An 18,935-nucleotide genomic window follows, 5' to 3' on the forward strand; every position below is an offset into this window, starting at 1 on the left:
AACAATGTGAGCAGTAACTGTGGGAGGACAGCTGATGTTGACCTCTGGCCTCTACACACATGCCCACACAAGTACTGGCAGTCCTGTACAGACACATGCACCAACACACACATACATACATACACTTAATGTAATAGCTATAATCTAAGTGAAACCATGATCCTTTGGGGTGGGCATACAGGGTGAGTGGATTAAAGGTATAATAATGAAAATCCAAAGTCATTCTGGGGGAAAAACTGAAGTATGGAGACATTTGAAAGTCTAATAAAAATCACCTGACCAGGGCTAGAAAATGATTGCTTAGTAAGTAGGCATACTTGCTGCCAAGCCTTATAACCTGAGCTCAGTCCTTAGGATCCACATGGTAAAATGAGAGAACAGACTCTCAGTAGTTGTTCTTTGACCTCCACATGCACACTGTTATGTCATGTATGTGTGTGGACATGTACTCTCTCTCTCTCTCTCTCTCTCTCTCTCTCTCTCTCTCTCTCTCTCTCTCTCTCTCTCTCTCTCTAAAATGTAATTGAAATTATTAGACCCAAAGAGGTCACTGCATAAATAGCATAAATAAACTTTCTCAGGTGCTTTTTCATCATGAAGTTTCTTAACAAATACGTAAGCAAATACCAACAAAAACAGCCACAGACTCTTCCTAGAAGTGATAAAGGGTCCTCACTAAGAAACAAGGTATGGAAGAAATTATAAGCTCCAGACTTCAGGTGGCAAAGTTCTTCCTTGACTAGACTGTCAATGCATCTCTTGTAAATTATACTCTTTCTAAAAGTGCATGTTCACGATAAATACAGTCATTTCTCCAAAAAAAAATCTCTTCCCCACAGGGCTTCATTTTTCTGACAGATATACCTTCACCTATAGTTTACTTGAGGAACCATTAGCATTCTATTTTTTGTATTTTCATTCCCCCAAATCTTAATTCAGTGCTTATGACATTGGGGAAGCAAATGCATTTTCATGGATTACTTCAAATGCTTCTGAGGGCAGTGCTGTTTTGACCTGGTTTTGATGAACAGCACTAGTGTGTCATACGTGAGCTCCTTCCATGACCCAACCCAGTAATTCACTGAACTGTTGTGATAGTTTTAATTGCCTACATGACAGCAAGGAATCACCTATGAAGAGAACTTCAGTCAGGGAGTGTTTAGATTTGGTAGCCTGTGGCCATGTCTGTGGGAGAATTATCTTGATTATGTGAGGACACACCCACCCTGGGTGGCTCCACTACCCAAGCAGGGTATCCCTGCATTGCTGAGAGTGATGGAACAAGCTGAGTCTAGCATGTGGGCTGCATGCTTTGCTCTGCTCTTAACCATCAGTGTGATGTGACTAACCTCTTCAGCTTTCTGCCATCTTAACTGCCAGGCAATGATGATGGGTTGTAACCCAGGACTCTGAGCCGAAATAACTATCTCATTTCCTTTTAAGCCGCTTTGCCGAGGTATTTTATCTCATTAATAGGAAACAGAGCTAAGATAACTATGGTTTTAAAAAAAAGTGTGTTGATTGAGTCTGTTCACTACTTATGCATCATTGGATATTGATACATCAAATAATCACGTGAATGCCACTGCTTAAAAGAAGGAAATCAATGTATAATGACACAGTTCCCATGTTCAGCATCATGCTTACAGGAGAGAAGTAGGATAGCAGCATTCTCCCATGACTCCTTTCTTCTGTAACTCTCTTCAGTTCTTTCCATGTTACAGCCTCCTTATGCTTACAGTGGATCCCTACTTCAAGTTCACTATCAACACCTCTCAGGATAACACATGGATACTATGATTGCAGAAGAAGAGAACTGCATGAGCTACCTAGGGTGGAAATTTCCTTTTCTTCTAGAATGCAAAGAAAGAGAGCAGGTTCCCTTCATGCTTCTAGGGTAGAGTAAGAACTTCTCAGTACATCACCACACTTTGGGGGGAAAGCTGAGCATAGGTATTTCTTTTTTATTTTATTTTATTTTATTTTATTTTATTTTACAATGCTATTCAGTTCTACATAACAGCCACAGATTCCCTTGTTCTCCCCCTTCCTGCCCCCCTCCCCTTTCCCCAGTCCACCCCCCATTCCCATCTCCTCCAGAGCAAGGCCTCCCCCAAGGACTGAGATTGACCTGCTAGACTCAGTCCAGGCAGGTCCAGTCCCCTCCTCCCAGATTGAGCCAAGTGTTGCTGCATAAGTCCCAGGTTTCAAACAGCTAACTCATGCAATGAGCCCAGGACCTGGTACCACTGCCTAGATGCCTCCCAAACAGATCAAGCCAACCAACTGTCTCACCTATTCAGAGGGCCTGATCCAGTTGGGGGCCCCTCAGCCTTTGGTTCATAGTTCATGTGTTTCCATTCGTTTGGCTATTTGGATATTTCTGATTGCAAATAGCAAATGGTTACTCAAGTTCCAAGAGTCCTTAACTTTGAACTTTTTGTTGAGGCTTTATTGCACTATTGCCTCACCCTATAGAGCCCTGTAGAGTATAAGAACATTTCTACTTCTCAGCTGATGTACACATTTGTGTGTGTGTGTGTGTGTGTGCATTATTTAAAGTCTATTTTTTTTATTCTATTAAAGTCTATTTTATTCTATTAAAGTCTAGAATAAAATGAGATAACTACAGGCTGGGGAAATAGCTGTGATTTGAAAGTGCTTGCCTGGCAAGCATGAAGATCTGAATTCCATTCCTAAAGCCCACATCAAGTTGGAGGTGAGGATGTGCACATTAGGAATCCCAGCAGCAAGGAAATGGGAATGACAAACCTCGGTGGGTCACTGGTAAGCCAGCATAGGCTCAGCTGGAAGTTCCATAATACTAGGTCAGATGATGGATTGTGTTCTTCAGGAACACTGGAGATTTCTGTCTGCCTTGCTTTTGCACCCCCACACATGAATACACACACACACACACACACACACACACACACACACACACACACACCAATTATAATTACCCATATGAATAATCGTGTATTGCATGGGCAACATCATTCACCCCCTCAGCTGTGTGACTTTGAACATGTGGGTACTTACTATAGGAGCATCCATAGACCTCCACTCTCATGCCAATCTTCCCACTTGGATTCCACTCCAATGGCACAAAGCGAACAAAGCGGGTTCTCACGGAGTGGAGCAGCTTGTGGTGCACCACACTATCAGCATTCATGTTTCCTGCAAATGTCTGAAGAGAGAGGGAAACTCAGTGAGCTCTACAGTACCAAGACATGTCAGCATAAGTATGCATGCTTCTCCAATCAGACTTTTGGCAAAGGACCACAGCAAAAGCTCTCGTTTCTCTGACATTGATCTAATGTGGGCGATAGTCCTGCCACATGCATTACATTTTTTTCATTAGCACCAAATATTATATTTTATGATGTTTTTCTCCCTACAATCCATGCCTAGCTATGTTTTATGAATAAAGAAAACTGCAAGCTATGACACCTGAAGATTTTAAAGTTAACAACAGTATACAGTTTTAGTTTCACACACGTCCATACTATAAGATAACTGACAATGCCCTCCAGGAAAGAATAGGTTTTTTTCTGAAATAATTGTCAACTTTTTTTGAGGCCAGTTATTGCACCAAGCATGTAACATCATCATTACTAAATAAACAAATGAATAAATAAATGAACAAACCTAGTACAGGAAGGGAAGGACAAAAGGAAGTGAATCTTCAAATCACTCAGTCACTCAGTAATTAGAAATTAGCCTGAGGTTCAGTTCCATGACTGTCCTATTCCAAGACTCTTGCTTATTTTTGTAGTATCCACTCTCTAACTCCATAATCAGCAGGGTTTACAGGAAGGAACCATCACAGTCTAGCTATATAAATGGTTTATTTTTTCTGTTCATTTGTGAATGATGTTTATTTGATAAAAATCACACATGGTCTGAAGAGATGGTTCCATGCTTGCTGCTTAGCCCACTACCCAGGTCTAGTGTGGTCAGGGATCTCAGAGGAAAACATAAAATTGCCACTTTAATAAACCAGAATAATCTCTAACTACATTCTAATATTTATCCTTATACACACAGGTAAGTGAAGGCCTCACTGCCTCATCAAGGTAAGTTTTGAAACAGATAGAGAAAACATCACAGAAAACTACAACTGATAAAAATGCAGATAAAAAGTAATTATATGAAGTCCAGTCCCAACTGATGCATCTACAACACAACTCCTGAACAAAAGGCTGAGGGATCATCATGGAAAACATGGAGGAAAGATTGTTAAAAGCCAGAGGAACAGGAAGTTTCCTGTGAGACTGAGTCTCCTGGGCATGTCAGGGAAGCTCCATCCATGAACTCTCAACCACATGGCTGCCTAAGTAAGATCCAAGCAAGCCCAACACCAATAGACATGTTAACAGGAAAGGGGAAGTTCATGAGGCTTCAACCCTAGACAAAGAACTACAAGCAACTAAGGAATGCTGAAAGCATAATAGTCTTCCCTCTTCTCTCTCTTTGACTGGATGCCTGGAGCTCTACCTGGTGTTTGGCTGTGGATCTCTGCATCTGCCTCCATCAGTCATTGGAGAAAAGCTCTGTGATGACAGTTAGGGTATTCACTGATCTGATCACTGGGGTAAGCCAGTTCAGTACAGGCACCCTCTCCACTATTTCTAACAGTTCAAGCTGGGTCATCCTTGGGGATTCCTGACAACTTCCTTAGAACCAGGTTTCTCTCTATCCCCATGATATCTCTCCCTATCATGGTATCTCTTTCATTACTTTCCCACTTCATCCCTGTTCCATCTCAACCATCCCATTCTCTTATGTTCTCATCCTCTAGCTCCTACCCTCCATTGTCCACCCCTCATCCCCAGTTTACTCATGGAGATCTGATCTATTTCCCCTTCCCAGGGTGGTTCATTTGTCCATCTTTGTGTCTTCCTTGTTAGCTAGCTTCTCTGGAGTTGTGGGTTGTTGTCTGATAATCCTTTGTTTTATATCTAGTTCCACTTATGAGTGGGTAGTGCATCAGGATCATGATGGGAAAACCTACAGAGACAACCAAACCAAACTAGTGGGAAATCATGAAAGTTGGATCAATGGTTGTAGGGCCTGCATGGGACTGGACTAGGCCCTCTGCATGGCGAGACAATTGTGTAGCTTGATCTGCTTGGGGGGACCCCTGGCAGTAGGATCAGAATCCATCCCTGGTGCATGAGCAGGCTTTTTGGAGCCCACTATCTAGGAAGGGACACCTTGTGCAGCCTTGAGGCAGGGGAAGGGCTTGGATTTGCCTTTACTGGATGTGCCTACCCATGGGAGAACTTGCCTTCTTGTGGAGGGAAGTACGGGTTGGGTTGGGAGAGGAGGTGGGGGGGGCAGGAGGAGGAAAGAGGGGGATCTTTGATTGGTATGTAAAATGAATGAAAAAAATTCTTAATAAAAAAAAATAGTCTTCCCTTGGGAAGTGTTCCTCAACTGGTTATCCACTATCAAATGCTCAGCCCTAAAATCAGATACATGCAGGTTCTTGAACATGTTTTATATGAACACACACATACACAAACACATAGAAAACACAGCACAAGTCCTGATTGCTCCACTTGCATTGTGTCTCATAGTCTTCATCTACATAACTTATTATTTTAGAATTAAGCTGTTTTTTTTTCTTTAGATGGCATCCAAAGACTTAAACCTCATCTTTAAAACAATTGTGATCTAACATCTGTAAGAAAAATCAGCATTTAAACCTTTTAAAGTCCATAGCTCAGTATCAGTAAGTGAATTTATGCTGTGTACAACTCTTCCCATTGAGTTTGTCCACACTATTGTCTATGTCCCAATGACAGGTTGTGAGCTACCACTCAGAGGTGTGTGTTTCACTGAGTCATGATTAACCTTCTCAGCTTCAGTAATCTATAGTCTACTTGTTCATGTTCAGTTACAACAACCAATAGATATCTGATTCCCCTCTAATAACCAAGTAAACACAAAGAAAAAGATTTTGAGACACAGGGAGGAAGGCAGAGAGAGAGACAGAAAGAGAGGGAGACAGACAGATAGAGACAGAGAGAAAGAAAGAAGAAAGAAAAAAAGAAAGGGAGAAAGAAAGACAGACAGACAGAGAGAAAAAGATTCCTAAAGGACACACTTGTGACAATTCCATTGTCTAAAAGTATATTGTGTATTCTAAAGTAGGGACATACTGACACCTGGAAGCCCAATGCAAAGCCTTTGAAAACCAACATTGCTAAATGCCATCCAAAGGCCTGTCTCTCCAAGAGGGCAAACTAAAGGGAAGGAGATACTGGAAGCTTGGAGCTAATCCCAAAGGCATTTTCTATTATTTGATAAGCTACCTTTAATAAGACATGAGGTAATTAACATGCAAACCGCAGAGTTAAAGCTGAAATGCACAAATCCACTCCAGCTTCCCAGTTCCCATCTGCTCTTCTGGGGTGTGTGATAAAGTGGATTTCCATCAGGCAATCAGATAATGGAAAAAAGAAGTTATAAGCAAGGCATTGGCCAATATTGGTGACTGAGGGGGATTGTAAAACATTATATTTTGGGAGATAAAAGGAAAATGAAAACACTGAATTCTCCTCTGAGTTCTAGCTTTTTTTTTTATTAGTGATGAATGTCTGTTTTGTCATTTTAAATGAACAGAAATGTAGCTGCTATTTTACAGGACAGTCACTGATTTATGATGAAAGGGGGCCGCTCCTCATTTGATGGCCCTGTAGGAGTTCCTGTAGGAACTTGGTTGTATCTTTGTGGTTAGTGAGGGGAGATGTTTGATCCACATTATACATCTCTGTTATATAACAGTTTTCTCTGGGATTGAAACATTCCATTCTGAAGGAAGCTCCTTAAGCAGGAAGGTAAACAACTCAAAAATAACTTCAGGAGGTCCCCGAACTGACCAGAGTAGGTCAGTTCACTAGGCCCCTCCCTGCAGAGTAAACAATAACAGGCAAATGTCATGCTCTGAAGAGCAGAGCCAAGCTTCAAAGAAAACTTTCAGACCAGGCTAGCTGGCTGAAGAGCTGTAGACCAACCCAGGAACCTGGAAAGGATGCTTTTCGACCTGTTGAGCTTCCTGCAGGTTATGCGGTGGGCTCCAACTTCCCAGCATTATGAGCTGCCACCCATGGGGATGGGCTTTGATATTGGAGCTGTCTTTGAGTCATTTATGGCCCTGTAAATAACCCCTCATCCATACTCCTGTAAGTAATCTCAATAAAACTCAATAGTTTGCCAAGTTGTATTTTGGTGGTATCCATACTTTTGTCTCTCGTGGGTCCCCTATCTGGAGTAAGTAGACATGTTGCATCTCCCCAGGAAAGTTTTGTCACACAACACCCTTCCCCATGGCATTCTGCCTCCTTTTTCTAGTTTTGGCCTCTATCGTAACGAATAATACAAGAATTTCAGGAAACAATACATCTTGACTGACAAGGGTTCACATTAATATGATTCAACTTGGAGATGGTAATAACATGATAGTGATTTAGTAGACTCTGTACATCCAGTGATGATGAGCAGTGTGGTCCTCTCTCCCGGCATGCTGAACAGTATGAGTGAGTTGACACTGCTGTCAGCCACAAAGATAAACTACTGGCCCATTTGTGCTGAGCTAGCTGTAGTGTGTACGTGCACTTATAAAGTACAGTGGATTAATCAGGATGTGAAATTATGAAGGATGTGTAGACGGCTATCTGGGTATTATGTTTGTGACCATACCCCTAGGAAACACCCTACCCCTCTGACTATTCACTAGGGTAACCATACCACATATGACATCGTGCTGTCTCCAGTGAGTCTCTCATTAGAAATTCCTCCATGGAATTGGCTATTTTCTTAGTACTACACATCCCCGGCCCAGCCTCTGACACTTATGATCTTGCATAGTAAAAGGCCACCTGGGCAGCTGGCTCTTCTTCAGTTTTGTGACCTCAGCTGACAGTCACTCTCCTAGTCATAAGAGAAAATGAAATGAAAATGAAAGTCCTAATGTCCACTTTGTTGTTAACTTAACCTGTTTTAAAGTTATTCTGCATGCAAATCTTATCACATGTAATGTTTCCAGATACAACTGCTAGAACGCCCTCTTCACATAACACAGGTCCCTTTATGTGACAAGTTTCTATAAACTTACTGGAAATTATATCCTGTCCCCAAAGGATTGAGGGCAATGTTTTAATTAGTTCCTTCCATTTGAAGAACAACACAGAGACCCAGACAACAACAAGAGCAGCAAGCCTTCCCTGGATATGTAGGACCTCATTACCCTGGAACATCTAGATCCCTCGCCTAAGTCTCCTTCTCAAGGCATCTAGTCCTAGGTCCTAAGAGCTGATTCATTCAGGAAAGTGATCCCCATACAAGCATGAGGGCCAGAGTTCAATTTCTTGATTTCATGTAAAAAGCCAAGCACCAGAGTGCAAATGTGTAGTCACAGCACTGGGGAGGTGCTGAAAGGATCCCTGAAGTTCATCGGACAGTAGCCTAAATAAATTTGATAGGCAGCCTCCAGGTTCTGTCTCAAAAAATATGATGTTACGATGACAAGATGGTTCAATGGACAGAGCCTTATGCCCAGCCTTGAAGATCAGAATTTTATCCCTAGATACTACAAGTCAACCAGAGGCAGCTGACTACTGAAGTTTCTGACTCTGTATATGTCTGTGCAAACACACATACACACACACACACACACACACACACACACACACACACACAAATAAATAATAGGTAGGTAGATATAGACAGACAGACAGACAGATAGATAGATAAATTTTAAAAGGTGAAAAGCAATTAAGAAAATCATCTCATGTGAACCATAGCTTCTGTGTGCTATTTGCAAACCTGTGTACACACATGCATGCACCTGCACACACAGAGATAAAAACTAAAAAGTGATTATTCAATATCCTATTTCCTTATCATTTGTCTAGTTTTATGAACAATTATAATTCTCTAGAAATCACTCTCTTCTAACAATAACTTAAATTTAAGTAAAGCTCTTTGGACATCCAGAATTGTAAACATCAAAAAGATTTCTTGGAAAAGTAATTTTGAAGCAGAAGTGGATGATGCTTCAAACCACCTTGTCCCTGCCCATGCCTACACTAACAACCAATCACCTTTGATTTGGTAAAAAGCTTCTTTAATATGTAGCTCCAACTTCTTCTGATAGCAATAAGAACCTTGTCAGCTGTACAAACAGTGAAGCAGCTTCTTTATGGTAACCAGTGTGTGCTTCAACTGTTGTGACAAAATAAATAAACCATGTATATCAACAGTGTTAGTTATTTTACTCAGTGTCATGACAAAATACCAGAGCAACTTAAGGGAGATAGAGTTTATTTTGATGCAGACTTGGAGGGGCTGCCGTCCATCATTCACGGCAATAGGAACAGAGAGGCCTGCTGGTTATATGGCATACATAGTCAGGAAGCAGAGAATGAACAGGAAGTTGATCAGGACTATAAAGTCACCATGCCCACCCCTAGTCAGTAGTCCACTTTCTCCCATGAGGCTCTATCTCCTAAAGGTTCCACAACTTTCCCAATCATAAATGGCACCACCAGCTGGGAGCCAAGTGTTCAAACACATAAGCTTATGGTGGGATGTTTTGCATTCAGATCACAACATCAATCAAGGGCCAAAGAGATATATGATTTTTTCCCCCATTGGCTTAGATGATTCAGACAACTAGTTAGTTATAAAGGCCAAAGGCACATAGATATAAAATTACTGAGTGCAAACGGTCCACACAAATCCTTCCATTGCTGTTGAGTTTTTGCAGCTCCATCTGTGTGGAGGATAAGGGTTGATAAAGTGACTATTGACAAGCATGTCTCATGTTTATGTTTCCATCTCTGCACTGCAGGTGTAACACCAATATGTGTGCAGCCCTGCCATATGCTGCACACTTGGGAAGACTGAAACATTCTCTTAGCAAAATCAGTCTTTTCACACTTCACTAGAAAAAGAGAATACCTTTACCCTTATGGGAAACAAATAGAAAAATTTCCTCCCTACACAGTAGAAAGCTACTATATCAAAGTTGACAGCAGGGCTAGGCCTTCTCTTATTAGATCTGGGGTAAGATGTGAGATTTCTGTAAGGACTAGGCCAAGAGATAGGAGGGAGCTCACTTATGTGGCTAAGGTAAGACACCAGGGGAAATGGAGTAAAGAAAACCAAGCTAGAAGGCTAGCTAAGCTTGTTAACCAGTTCACATGGCAATGACTCCAGGTGTGGATGGCAATGGCTCCAGAATGTTCTTGCTAACTGTGTGCACAAGCTTAACCATATGCTGTTCTTATTGCCACTTGGCAAATGAAGTATATTGCATATGAATGTGCGTATGTATAAGATTTTAAATCTGTCTGTCATCTATCTCTATCTAGTACTTACCCTGTATCAATTATTGTGTATCTTCCTGCCATCACACTGCAAGCTGCATGAAACAAATTTTCTTAGAGTCACAATGAATACCTAGTGAATGGACAACACAATGATATTGGCATTTGTCCTCTGAGATTTATAGCTACTACTTTCTCACGGAGCACCTTACAGGATTTGTGCTCCCCAGAAATGTGAACATATTGTCATGATGTGGGAAATCATTTGCAGAATTTTAAATCTTTTGTTAGCGTTTTGGAGATAAAGTCTTATTATGTAGCCTAGGTTGGCCTCAGACTCCCAATCCTTCTGCCTCAGTCTCCAGAGTAGAATACGCCATAGGTGTATGGTACCTAAAAGTCTTGCTCATGACTTTCAATGGGAAATCAAAGGAAATTCTAAGACACACTATTTTTTTCATTATTTAAGAATTTTTTTTATTCATTTTACATACCAACCATAGATCCCCCTCTCATCCTTCTTCCTGCCCCCCCACCCTCTCCCTATCCCCCATCCCCTCCTCTGAAAGGGTAAGGTCTCCCATGGGGAGTTAGCAAAGCCTGGTACATTCAGTTGAGGCAGGATCAAGCCCCTCCAAGTTGCATCAAGGCTGAGCAAGGCATCCCAGCATGGGTAATGGGCTCCAAAAAGCCAGTTCATGCACTAGGGACAGATCCTGGTCCCACTGCCAGTAGCCCTTAAAAAGACACAGCTACACAACTGTCTTGCATGCAGGCTCCACAGCTGTCAGTCTAAAGTTCCTGAGTTCCCATGAGCTTGGTTCAGTTGTCTTTGTAGATTTCCCCATCATGATCTTAACTCCCCCTTATTCATGTCATCTTTCTTCCCTCTTTTCAACTTGACTCCCGGAGCTCAGCCTGATGCTTGGCTGTGGATCTCTGCATCTGCTTTCATCAGTTACTAGATGACGGCTCTATGATGACTGTTAGGGTATACACCAATCTGATTACTGGGGTAGGCCAGCTCAGGCACCCTCTCCACTATTGCTAGTAGCTAACACACTCTTAAGTAAGGGCCATTGGAATGTCCTTGCAGCTTAGTTTCTTCCACCTTCACAGCTGACCACAAGGTTCTTCATTCTCAGACTAGAGTGCTGTAGAGGAGCAAATAAATGGGTAGCACTGACGAGTCCACAGCCCCATGCTAACAGTGTACCGGGAGAGTGAGGAAAGAATCACAAGATGTTGATGGATAGTACTTGCTGTTTCCTTCTTGATGGTGTTTCTGATGGTGATGATCAGTTTGCAGATTCCTCCAGTGAGACATGACTACAGAGTGCTTTCATAGTCCTTTACTTTTAATTACCAGGGGCAGGTTATGCCTGCTGCTGGTTTCATGACTGTGAGATGATGACCAGAAAATTGCTTTCACTGTATTTTATATTATCTCCTCTTGGAGATTTTTAGGCTCAGACCCAGGTATCAGTGTCTGTACCAGTAGATAAATCCCAGCTTGCTTGTCAGGTGAGCAGTTTCCTTCCAAGATCACCCAACTTCCATGAGTGAGAACTGGGGGGAGACAGCAGACTCTCACTGGAAAAGAAACATGAAAGCTGAAAGCAGGGGTCTTTCTCCTTCAGTGTCCTGAGATTTGGATCCCAGCAGAGGCCAGGTAAGTTTGGTGTCAGCCTTTGGTAGAACTATGCAACAGACTGAGCTGAGCAAAGTCTCCTCTCTCTGTTCTCACTTTCATTTCGGTGTTTATTTGAGTTTACTGGACAGGTGGATCTGGAAAATCATAAGTTGTTCAAGCAGTGATTTCCCCCATAAGCAAAAGCAAACAAACAAACAAACAAACAAACAATATTTGCAATTTTGAAAGGGATTCTTGGAATACAATGGAGTAAAAAAAGAAAAAGAATGAGAGGCAGAAAACATTTCCATGCCAAAGGAAGTCATTTCTGATACCAGCTTTGCTGATCATTTGAGGCCAAACTCCTGGCTGTTTGCTGCAGTCTTTGAGGTCTGACCCTGAGTGAATTAAAACCAAATTCAATACCTAGCAGCATGCTTTTGACAGAAGAAAAGATTGCATATGGTGCTGGGGAGAAAGCACAGCCAGGAATGCTTGCTGTGCAAGTATGAGGATGTGCATTCCATCCTCAGGACACTATAAATTTTGGACCCAGGGTCACCTATGTTCCAGTGCTGGGGACAGAGACCAGGGGATCTCTGGGGCTTGCAAGCTAGCTAGCCTAGTTGAGGTTGTGAGGTACAGGTTCAGAGAGAAACAACTGACATCCACCTCTGGCCTCCTCATGTGTGACAGGACAAGGCAGTGCAGAGGTTCCTCCATCCTGGATTCTTGCTGAGGCCATTTCCATTTCAAGTTTAAGGAGAATTTGATCTCCTTGATGGAGAATCCAGTGGAAAATTACCAAACTCTATTCTAGAAACCTGAGATCAAAATGACCCAGCTAAATTTTTCTGGCTTCTATTAAACTGCTAGCTTGTGAAACCTGAGAACACCCCTATCCCATCCCAATGTACTGCAGAGAGAGATACCTGGATATGTTTTTTTTTTTTTTTTTTTTTTTTTTTTTTTTGCCTTTAAAAGACTTTTGCTCTAAGTTCTTGAGGCTACACTTAGGTCTCCAATATCTGAGTTTAGTCCCAGCCAGCTGGGATTAAGACTTGCATTTGGCTATAAATGGTGTCTGAGTGCTCATCTCTGGTGGGCTTCCTATAATGCATTCATGCACATACTTGTGCAAGTGTATTCACAAACATGTGTTCAAAACATACACGCTCACAAACACACACACTTACACACACACATACTCACACACATACTGAGAGAGAGAGAGAGAGAGAGAGAGAGAGAGAGAGAGAGAGAGAGAGAGAGAGAGAGAAGGCAGAGGATGGCAATGGCGGAGGAAGAAAAATGGAGGGTCTTTCTAAATGCTGAAAGAAATGCAATCTTTTGGTCTGTATGGGGAGCTGATATTACAGAACTATTTCTTTTGAACACATTTTAAGACATACATGTGAAGATATATTGCTGTTTACCAGTATGTCTATAAAAGATTCTATTTTACATTTCACTTACCTTTCTTTTGCTAGGAACCTCCTATGAAATGTCACAGGATTATTAATGGTATAATGAAGTAGGAAGCCACTAAACTTTGAAGTAGAAGTGACATTGAAAATTATCTATGACTATTTTCTCATGTACAACTTCAGGGTTTCCCATGTTGACTCTCAGAATCTCAGAATGCAATCTGCATCCTCTATTGAGTAGGGTTACAGATTCCTGGTGGAACGAGCTATGTAATCCTGGTACGAGTTGTGCATCTGCAGTCTAGCACTGGAGGGACCAAAGCAGAAGCTACAGTTCCTGAGGAGTCTGGGATAGAGATTGAGTCTGAGGCTAGTTTGCTACAAAGCCCCTACCTCAGGAAGAGGAAGAGAAGGAAGTGAAGGATGAGGAGAAAGATGGAAAAAATGAACACATCAGATACTATTACATTTAGTTCCCAGAATCAAAATATAAAGCAGGGAAAGGTGGGCATGGATGATTGTGTGTCAGTAAGAGTTTATACACTGAAACCCTAGCACCCAGTCCCGGTATTAGATGAGCTCTGGGAAATAGATTAGTTTTTGAAAGTTCACCCCTTGTGCTGGGATTAATTTTGAAACTGTGGTGGTTTGAAAGAAAATGGCTGCCAGAGGGCGTGGCACTCCTAGGAGGAGTGGCCATCTTAGAGTGGGTGTGGTCTCGTTGAAGGAAGTGTGCAGCTATGGAAGTGGGCTTTGAGATCCTACATAAGCTCAAGATACTGCCCAGCGTCTTAGACCACTTCTTGTTGTCTACAAGATGTAGAACTCTCAGCTTCTTTTCCAGCACCATGTCTGCCTGCAGGCCACCATGTCCCATCACGATGATGGACTGAACCTCTGAAAATGAAAGCCACCCCAATTAAATGATTTTCCTTTGTAGAGTTGCTGTGGTCATGGTGTCTCTTCACAGCAATAGAAACCCTAAGTAAGACAGTAACTGTTTGTTGAAACAATGGACCCCAAGACATTAGAATTTTCTCGGGCATTCATTGTTAGGGGAGGAAAATGCCTGTGCCAGCTGAAGGAAGAACTTGTCTCCCAGCCGGAGACTCACACGGTGCTGTCACCTTGTCAGACCTCCTTGCTGAAAGACTTGAGTGGAACTAGCAGTGGGCATGGCCACACCCTGACCACGACTTCATCTTACTTCTTGCTTTCTATTTAAGTCTAAATAGAAGAGGCCCTGGTTTGAGAAGTTTTTGACCCCTATCTGTGGCCACACTGAATACTCTACTTTCTCCACTTTTAACCACTGCTAGCTTACTATGCCTGCCTAGGCCCAGGCTCTGATGCCCACAAATCTGTTATTGATGTCTTTCGAAATGAAAAGGAGAGATATCTTCCTCTCTCCTTTCCTCTACTATCTTCCTTCCCTTCCTTTTTTCTTCTCTCTTCCTCTATCCACCATAAGGACACAGGAGAGGAGAGCTATCTGCAGATCAGATAGTAGAGTCTCAGCAGATGCTGGATTTATCAATTGGGCTTGTTTTTTACTCCAAACACATGAGAAATAAATTTCTGGGTTTTTTTTTTTTTTGTCTACCCAATCAAAAGTAATTAAGATATCATGTTTAAAATGACCAATCTACACTGAAGTCTAAACACAAAGGGTCCCACTATAGAAACCTGAATGGCAAAGAATGCCCTTGGCTTATTTTATTAAGGAAGTGTCACACATTTTTTTTTTCTACACATGGAGGTTGAGGATATAGCTCAGATGGTACACTGTTTGCATGAAGCCCTGAGTTTAATCCCTAGCACTGAAAACAGGCATGGTTGCACACATCTATAACATTGACACTCAGGAGATAGACAGAGAAGGATGAGAAAAATCAAAGTCATCCTTGTTATGTAATGAATTTGAAGTCAACCTGGGCTATATGGGAGCCTGTTCCCATACCCCAAATACTTAGGGACCTTCAACACTGCAACTTCAAAATGTCCTAAGAAAACAGTTTCATAATCAAAAGACTCCCCAATACTGTGTTAACTCCCGTTCAGCAGCAGAAGCAGAATTCTTTATCCCTGTATTTGACTAACACTAGTCTAGAGTCCTCATAACCTAAAGCAAAATGCCCAGGACTGTGATTTCACTTTCACATATATGCCATATGGCCCTACTGCGGCTGTTGTTGGCAGATTGTCTGAGGTACTGAATCCACCCATACAAAAATAGTGAATTTACCCAGCTAAGAAAGTATAAGATCTTTTTTCATTCCTCTGGCTTTTTAGAGCTTCTACAGGCAGCTATTTATTTAGAATAGCTTAAAACTGAAAATAAGAATCTGACATTGGATTTAAAATAGCAAGCTATTTTTAAATTAACAATTTTGGGGCAAAAAAGGAAGAAATTTATTGCTTACTATATCCTGAATTTCATTTGTTGCTTAAAACAAAGTTATAGAATATTAAAATTTTGAAAAGAATAAAAACAACAGCAAAAACAAGACCTAAGAGATGCCCTGGAACCCAGAATTGATCAGACTTTTCCAATTGCTTGCAACAATGCTTCCTGTGCTGGCATTAATCATGTTCTGGGCTGCTGCTCTCTACAAACACCAGGGGGATCAGGAGGCTGCAGATCCAAGGCAAAGGATTAACACTGGATAAATGTGTTCACACCATACTGCAGTGAGGGTGAGAAACACTCGGGTCTGTCCAAACTTCACATCTTTCTCAAGCTTAAATAGTGATTTTTCACACTGTTCTTAGTGATAATTCAACACATGGCCTCATTTCTCAGTTAAGAAATTTTGCCAACAGCTAAGAGGTATTCGGAGTGCCTGAGTCCCTGAGGGTGGCAGGAGGCAACCTGCTTCTCCTCTTCCTCTTTCTTTGTGGAGTTGTGTGCATGCACGTGTGTGCACCTGTGTGTGTGTGTGTGTGTGTGTGTGTGTGTGTGTGTGTGTGTGTGTGTGTGTGTGCAGGGTGCCTGTAGAGGCCAGAAGACAGTGCTAGATATTTTCTTCAATCACTTTGTCACATCCTTTGTTGTGATAGGGTCTCTCAATGATCTGGAGCTCACTGAGGCTGCTAGGTTGGCTAGCCCTTGAGTCACAGAATCTCTCCAACTCTTAAATACAGGAATTCTAGGTGTTCTCTTTCTTATCCCTTGCTACAATAAAATACTAATCAAATGAACGTGCGAAATTATGGGTTTATTTCAGTTTACAGTTTGCAATCCACCATTAAGGGAAGTTTAAACAGGAACTGAAACAGAGGCTATGGATGTATGCTACTCACTGGCTTGCTCCTCATGGCTTGCTCAGCCATGATTTTGACAACCCTCCTCTTTTTGTGAGGATCATGGGAAGAGCAACCTTAAAAGGAAGGTTTAGTCCACTACGATTTAGGTGAGGAAAAAGGACCTCCTTACCACCTATCTACCCCATAAATATTCATAATAATGTCTTTAAAATCTGTAACACAGGACCCACTAAATTGCTGCCTATGTTGACGCAGCCCACTCCAATCTCTCTTTCAAGTGTTTGTTTTGCTTAACTTTGTTAAATAGATTTCTGCTTAAACTGTCTTTATTACTTGAGAGAATTAAAAGTTAGTGTGCCCTGTAACACTAGGAGCATACACACATGAACTCACACATACATATATGTACACACATTGACATACATGTGTATACACACACACATTCATAAACACACACATATAGACAGACACCCACACATACACATACACATAGACATAAACACACACAAACACAAGTATGTGTATATAAATGTCTGTTTATTTATGCAAACTGTTTAATGTAAATGGCAATAATTAATGCTAATATTAATCCAAATAACACATTAGACACAATGACCACAGAATGCTTACATACTGCTTAGAACAGTTCATTTCATACAGTATGAGAGTCTAGCATAATGCATGATCTTTATAAATGTTTGCTATTACTTTAATTGCTACTTCCACATATTTAGTTAACTGCAATTATTCTTCATATACATGTCAAATACTAACTCCTTTATTAAGCAGTTCTCAATTATCCAGGTAAATGAGGGAAACAGCTATTTATTGAATCTAAAGAACACTCCAGGGAGAAGTCACATCAATCTCTGTGACAATCTTTGTCATTTCTGGGTGTTTTAGAAATGAGGAACCTAAAGTCTAGATATTGTGCAGTGTCCACAGTGCAGGCGGAATGTGAGCCCAGATCTGTCCTATGTAAATCTCCATGATCCCTGCTCAGATCTGTCCTGCTGTGTAAGTCTCCATGATTCCTGCTCAGATCTATCCTCCTGTGTAAGACTCCATGATACCTGCTCAGATCTGTCCTCCTGTGTAAGACTCCATCATCCCTGCTCAGATCCGTCCTCCTGTGTAAGTCTCTATCATCTCTGCACAACATTCTTGATTCCTAGGAGGCTTCTCCTTCCTCTGCTCTGACACAGTATACACTTTCTAATTCTACCATTATTCTGATTTTTTCTAATTCTACCATTAGAATTAGAAAAATGCCACTGTTCCCAGAGCTGGGCCTGTAATTCTAGAGCTGCAATGCATCACTTCTGTCTCTCCAGTTTTTGTGCTCTTTATTCTCCTTTAATCAAATGATTAGAGAAAGTACAAAATGGCACTAACAAGTAGGTATTTATACAAGTATAAAATATGGCTTGTATCCAATTTGTAGTATAACCAAGCTATCCAATGCCAATATACCCTGAGCATGTGAAAATCTTACACTACTCAGGGCTTGAAGGCAAGGACGCTTTTCATTCTTACACAGGAAGAAGTCATACATTTGTTTGGCGAAAGATAAAACACAATGCTTTGGGAAGCCTAAGCACAGACAAAGCTTCATCCAACAAAGCAAAGCCTGAGACAAAGGAATGGATACCCTCAGGGATGTGTTCAGAGTCCTCAGCTGGGATGGTGTAACTTCATGCTGTCCCCACTGCCCTGGCCTGCAAAATAAACAAGAAGTCTGCACTCCAGACTACAGTTCTCAGGTCTGCTCCAAGGTACGGCAAAAGCATAGTCACATAAATCAGCAAGTGTCACGCAGTGGGTGAGGTAGAGGCACACCCAGCAGCAGCTGATGGACTATAAACAAATTCAAATGGAATAATCAGGATTGGGAAGATGGTTCAGTGGGAAGAAGACCAGGGTTCAAATCCCTGGAACCCATGCAGAACTGAGATATGCTAGTATACACATGTGATCTCATTGTCCACAGTGAGGTGAGAGGTGGAGACAGAGAATCTCTGGAAGCTCATGGCCCAGCTAGCCTGATGTACCGACATCTACATGTACATCATGCCCTGTAGACACCTAGCCTCACATAATCACATAAAAAGTGTAATAACAGCTATTTTTCCCCCATTATTCCCAGGCATCTTTCTGGTCTCTGTGTCCTAAAGTGATAACTTGCCTGACTGAGAAGGCTTATGAAACTTCCTTTTCTTTTGGATCCAGCCATCACAGAGAATGAAAACTTGGCTGATCATCTTTTGG

At 41.6% G+C, this 18,935-nt stretch overlaps 1 protein-coding gene across 2 annotated transcripts in view; it reads right to left on the minus strand.

Moving 5' to 3' along the window:
- Window positions 1-18,935, minus strand: part of Cntnap5 (contactin associated protein family member 5) — a 1,003,093-nt gene that overhangs the window by 504,675 nt on the left and 479,483 nt on the right. For both annotated transcript variants that reach the window (XR_005092927.1, XM_037211054.1), the window contains exon 4: window positions 3,043-3,190. Coding sequence is in view for 1 of the 2 variants with exons in the window: in XM_037211054.1 (XP_037066949.1) it covers window positions 3,043-3,190 (148 nt within the window). In the remaining variant the exon portion in view is untranslated. The remainder of the gene's footprint in view (window positions 1-3,042; window positions 3,191-18,935) is intronic.

This window comes from Peromyscus leucopus, chromosome 15 (genome assembly GCF_004664715.2).
Source record: "Peromyscus leucopus breed LL Stock chromosome 15, UCI_PerLeu_2.1, whole genome shotgun sequence".
Taxonomy (NCBI): domain Eukaryota; kingdom Metazoa; phylum Chordata; class Mammalia; order Rodentia; family Cricetidae; genus Peromyscus; species Peromyscus leucopus.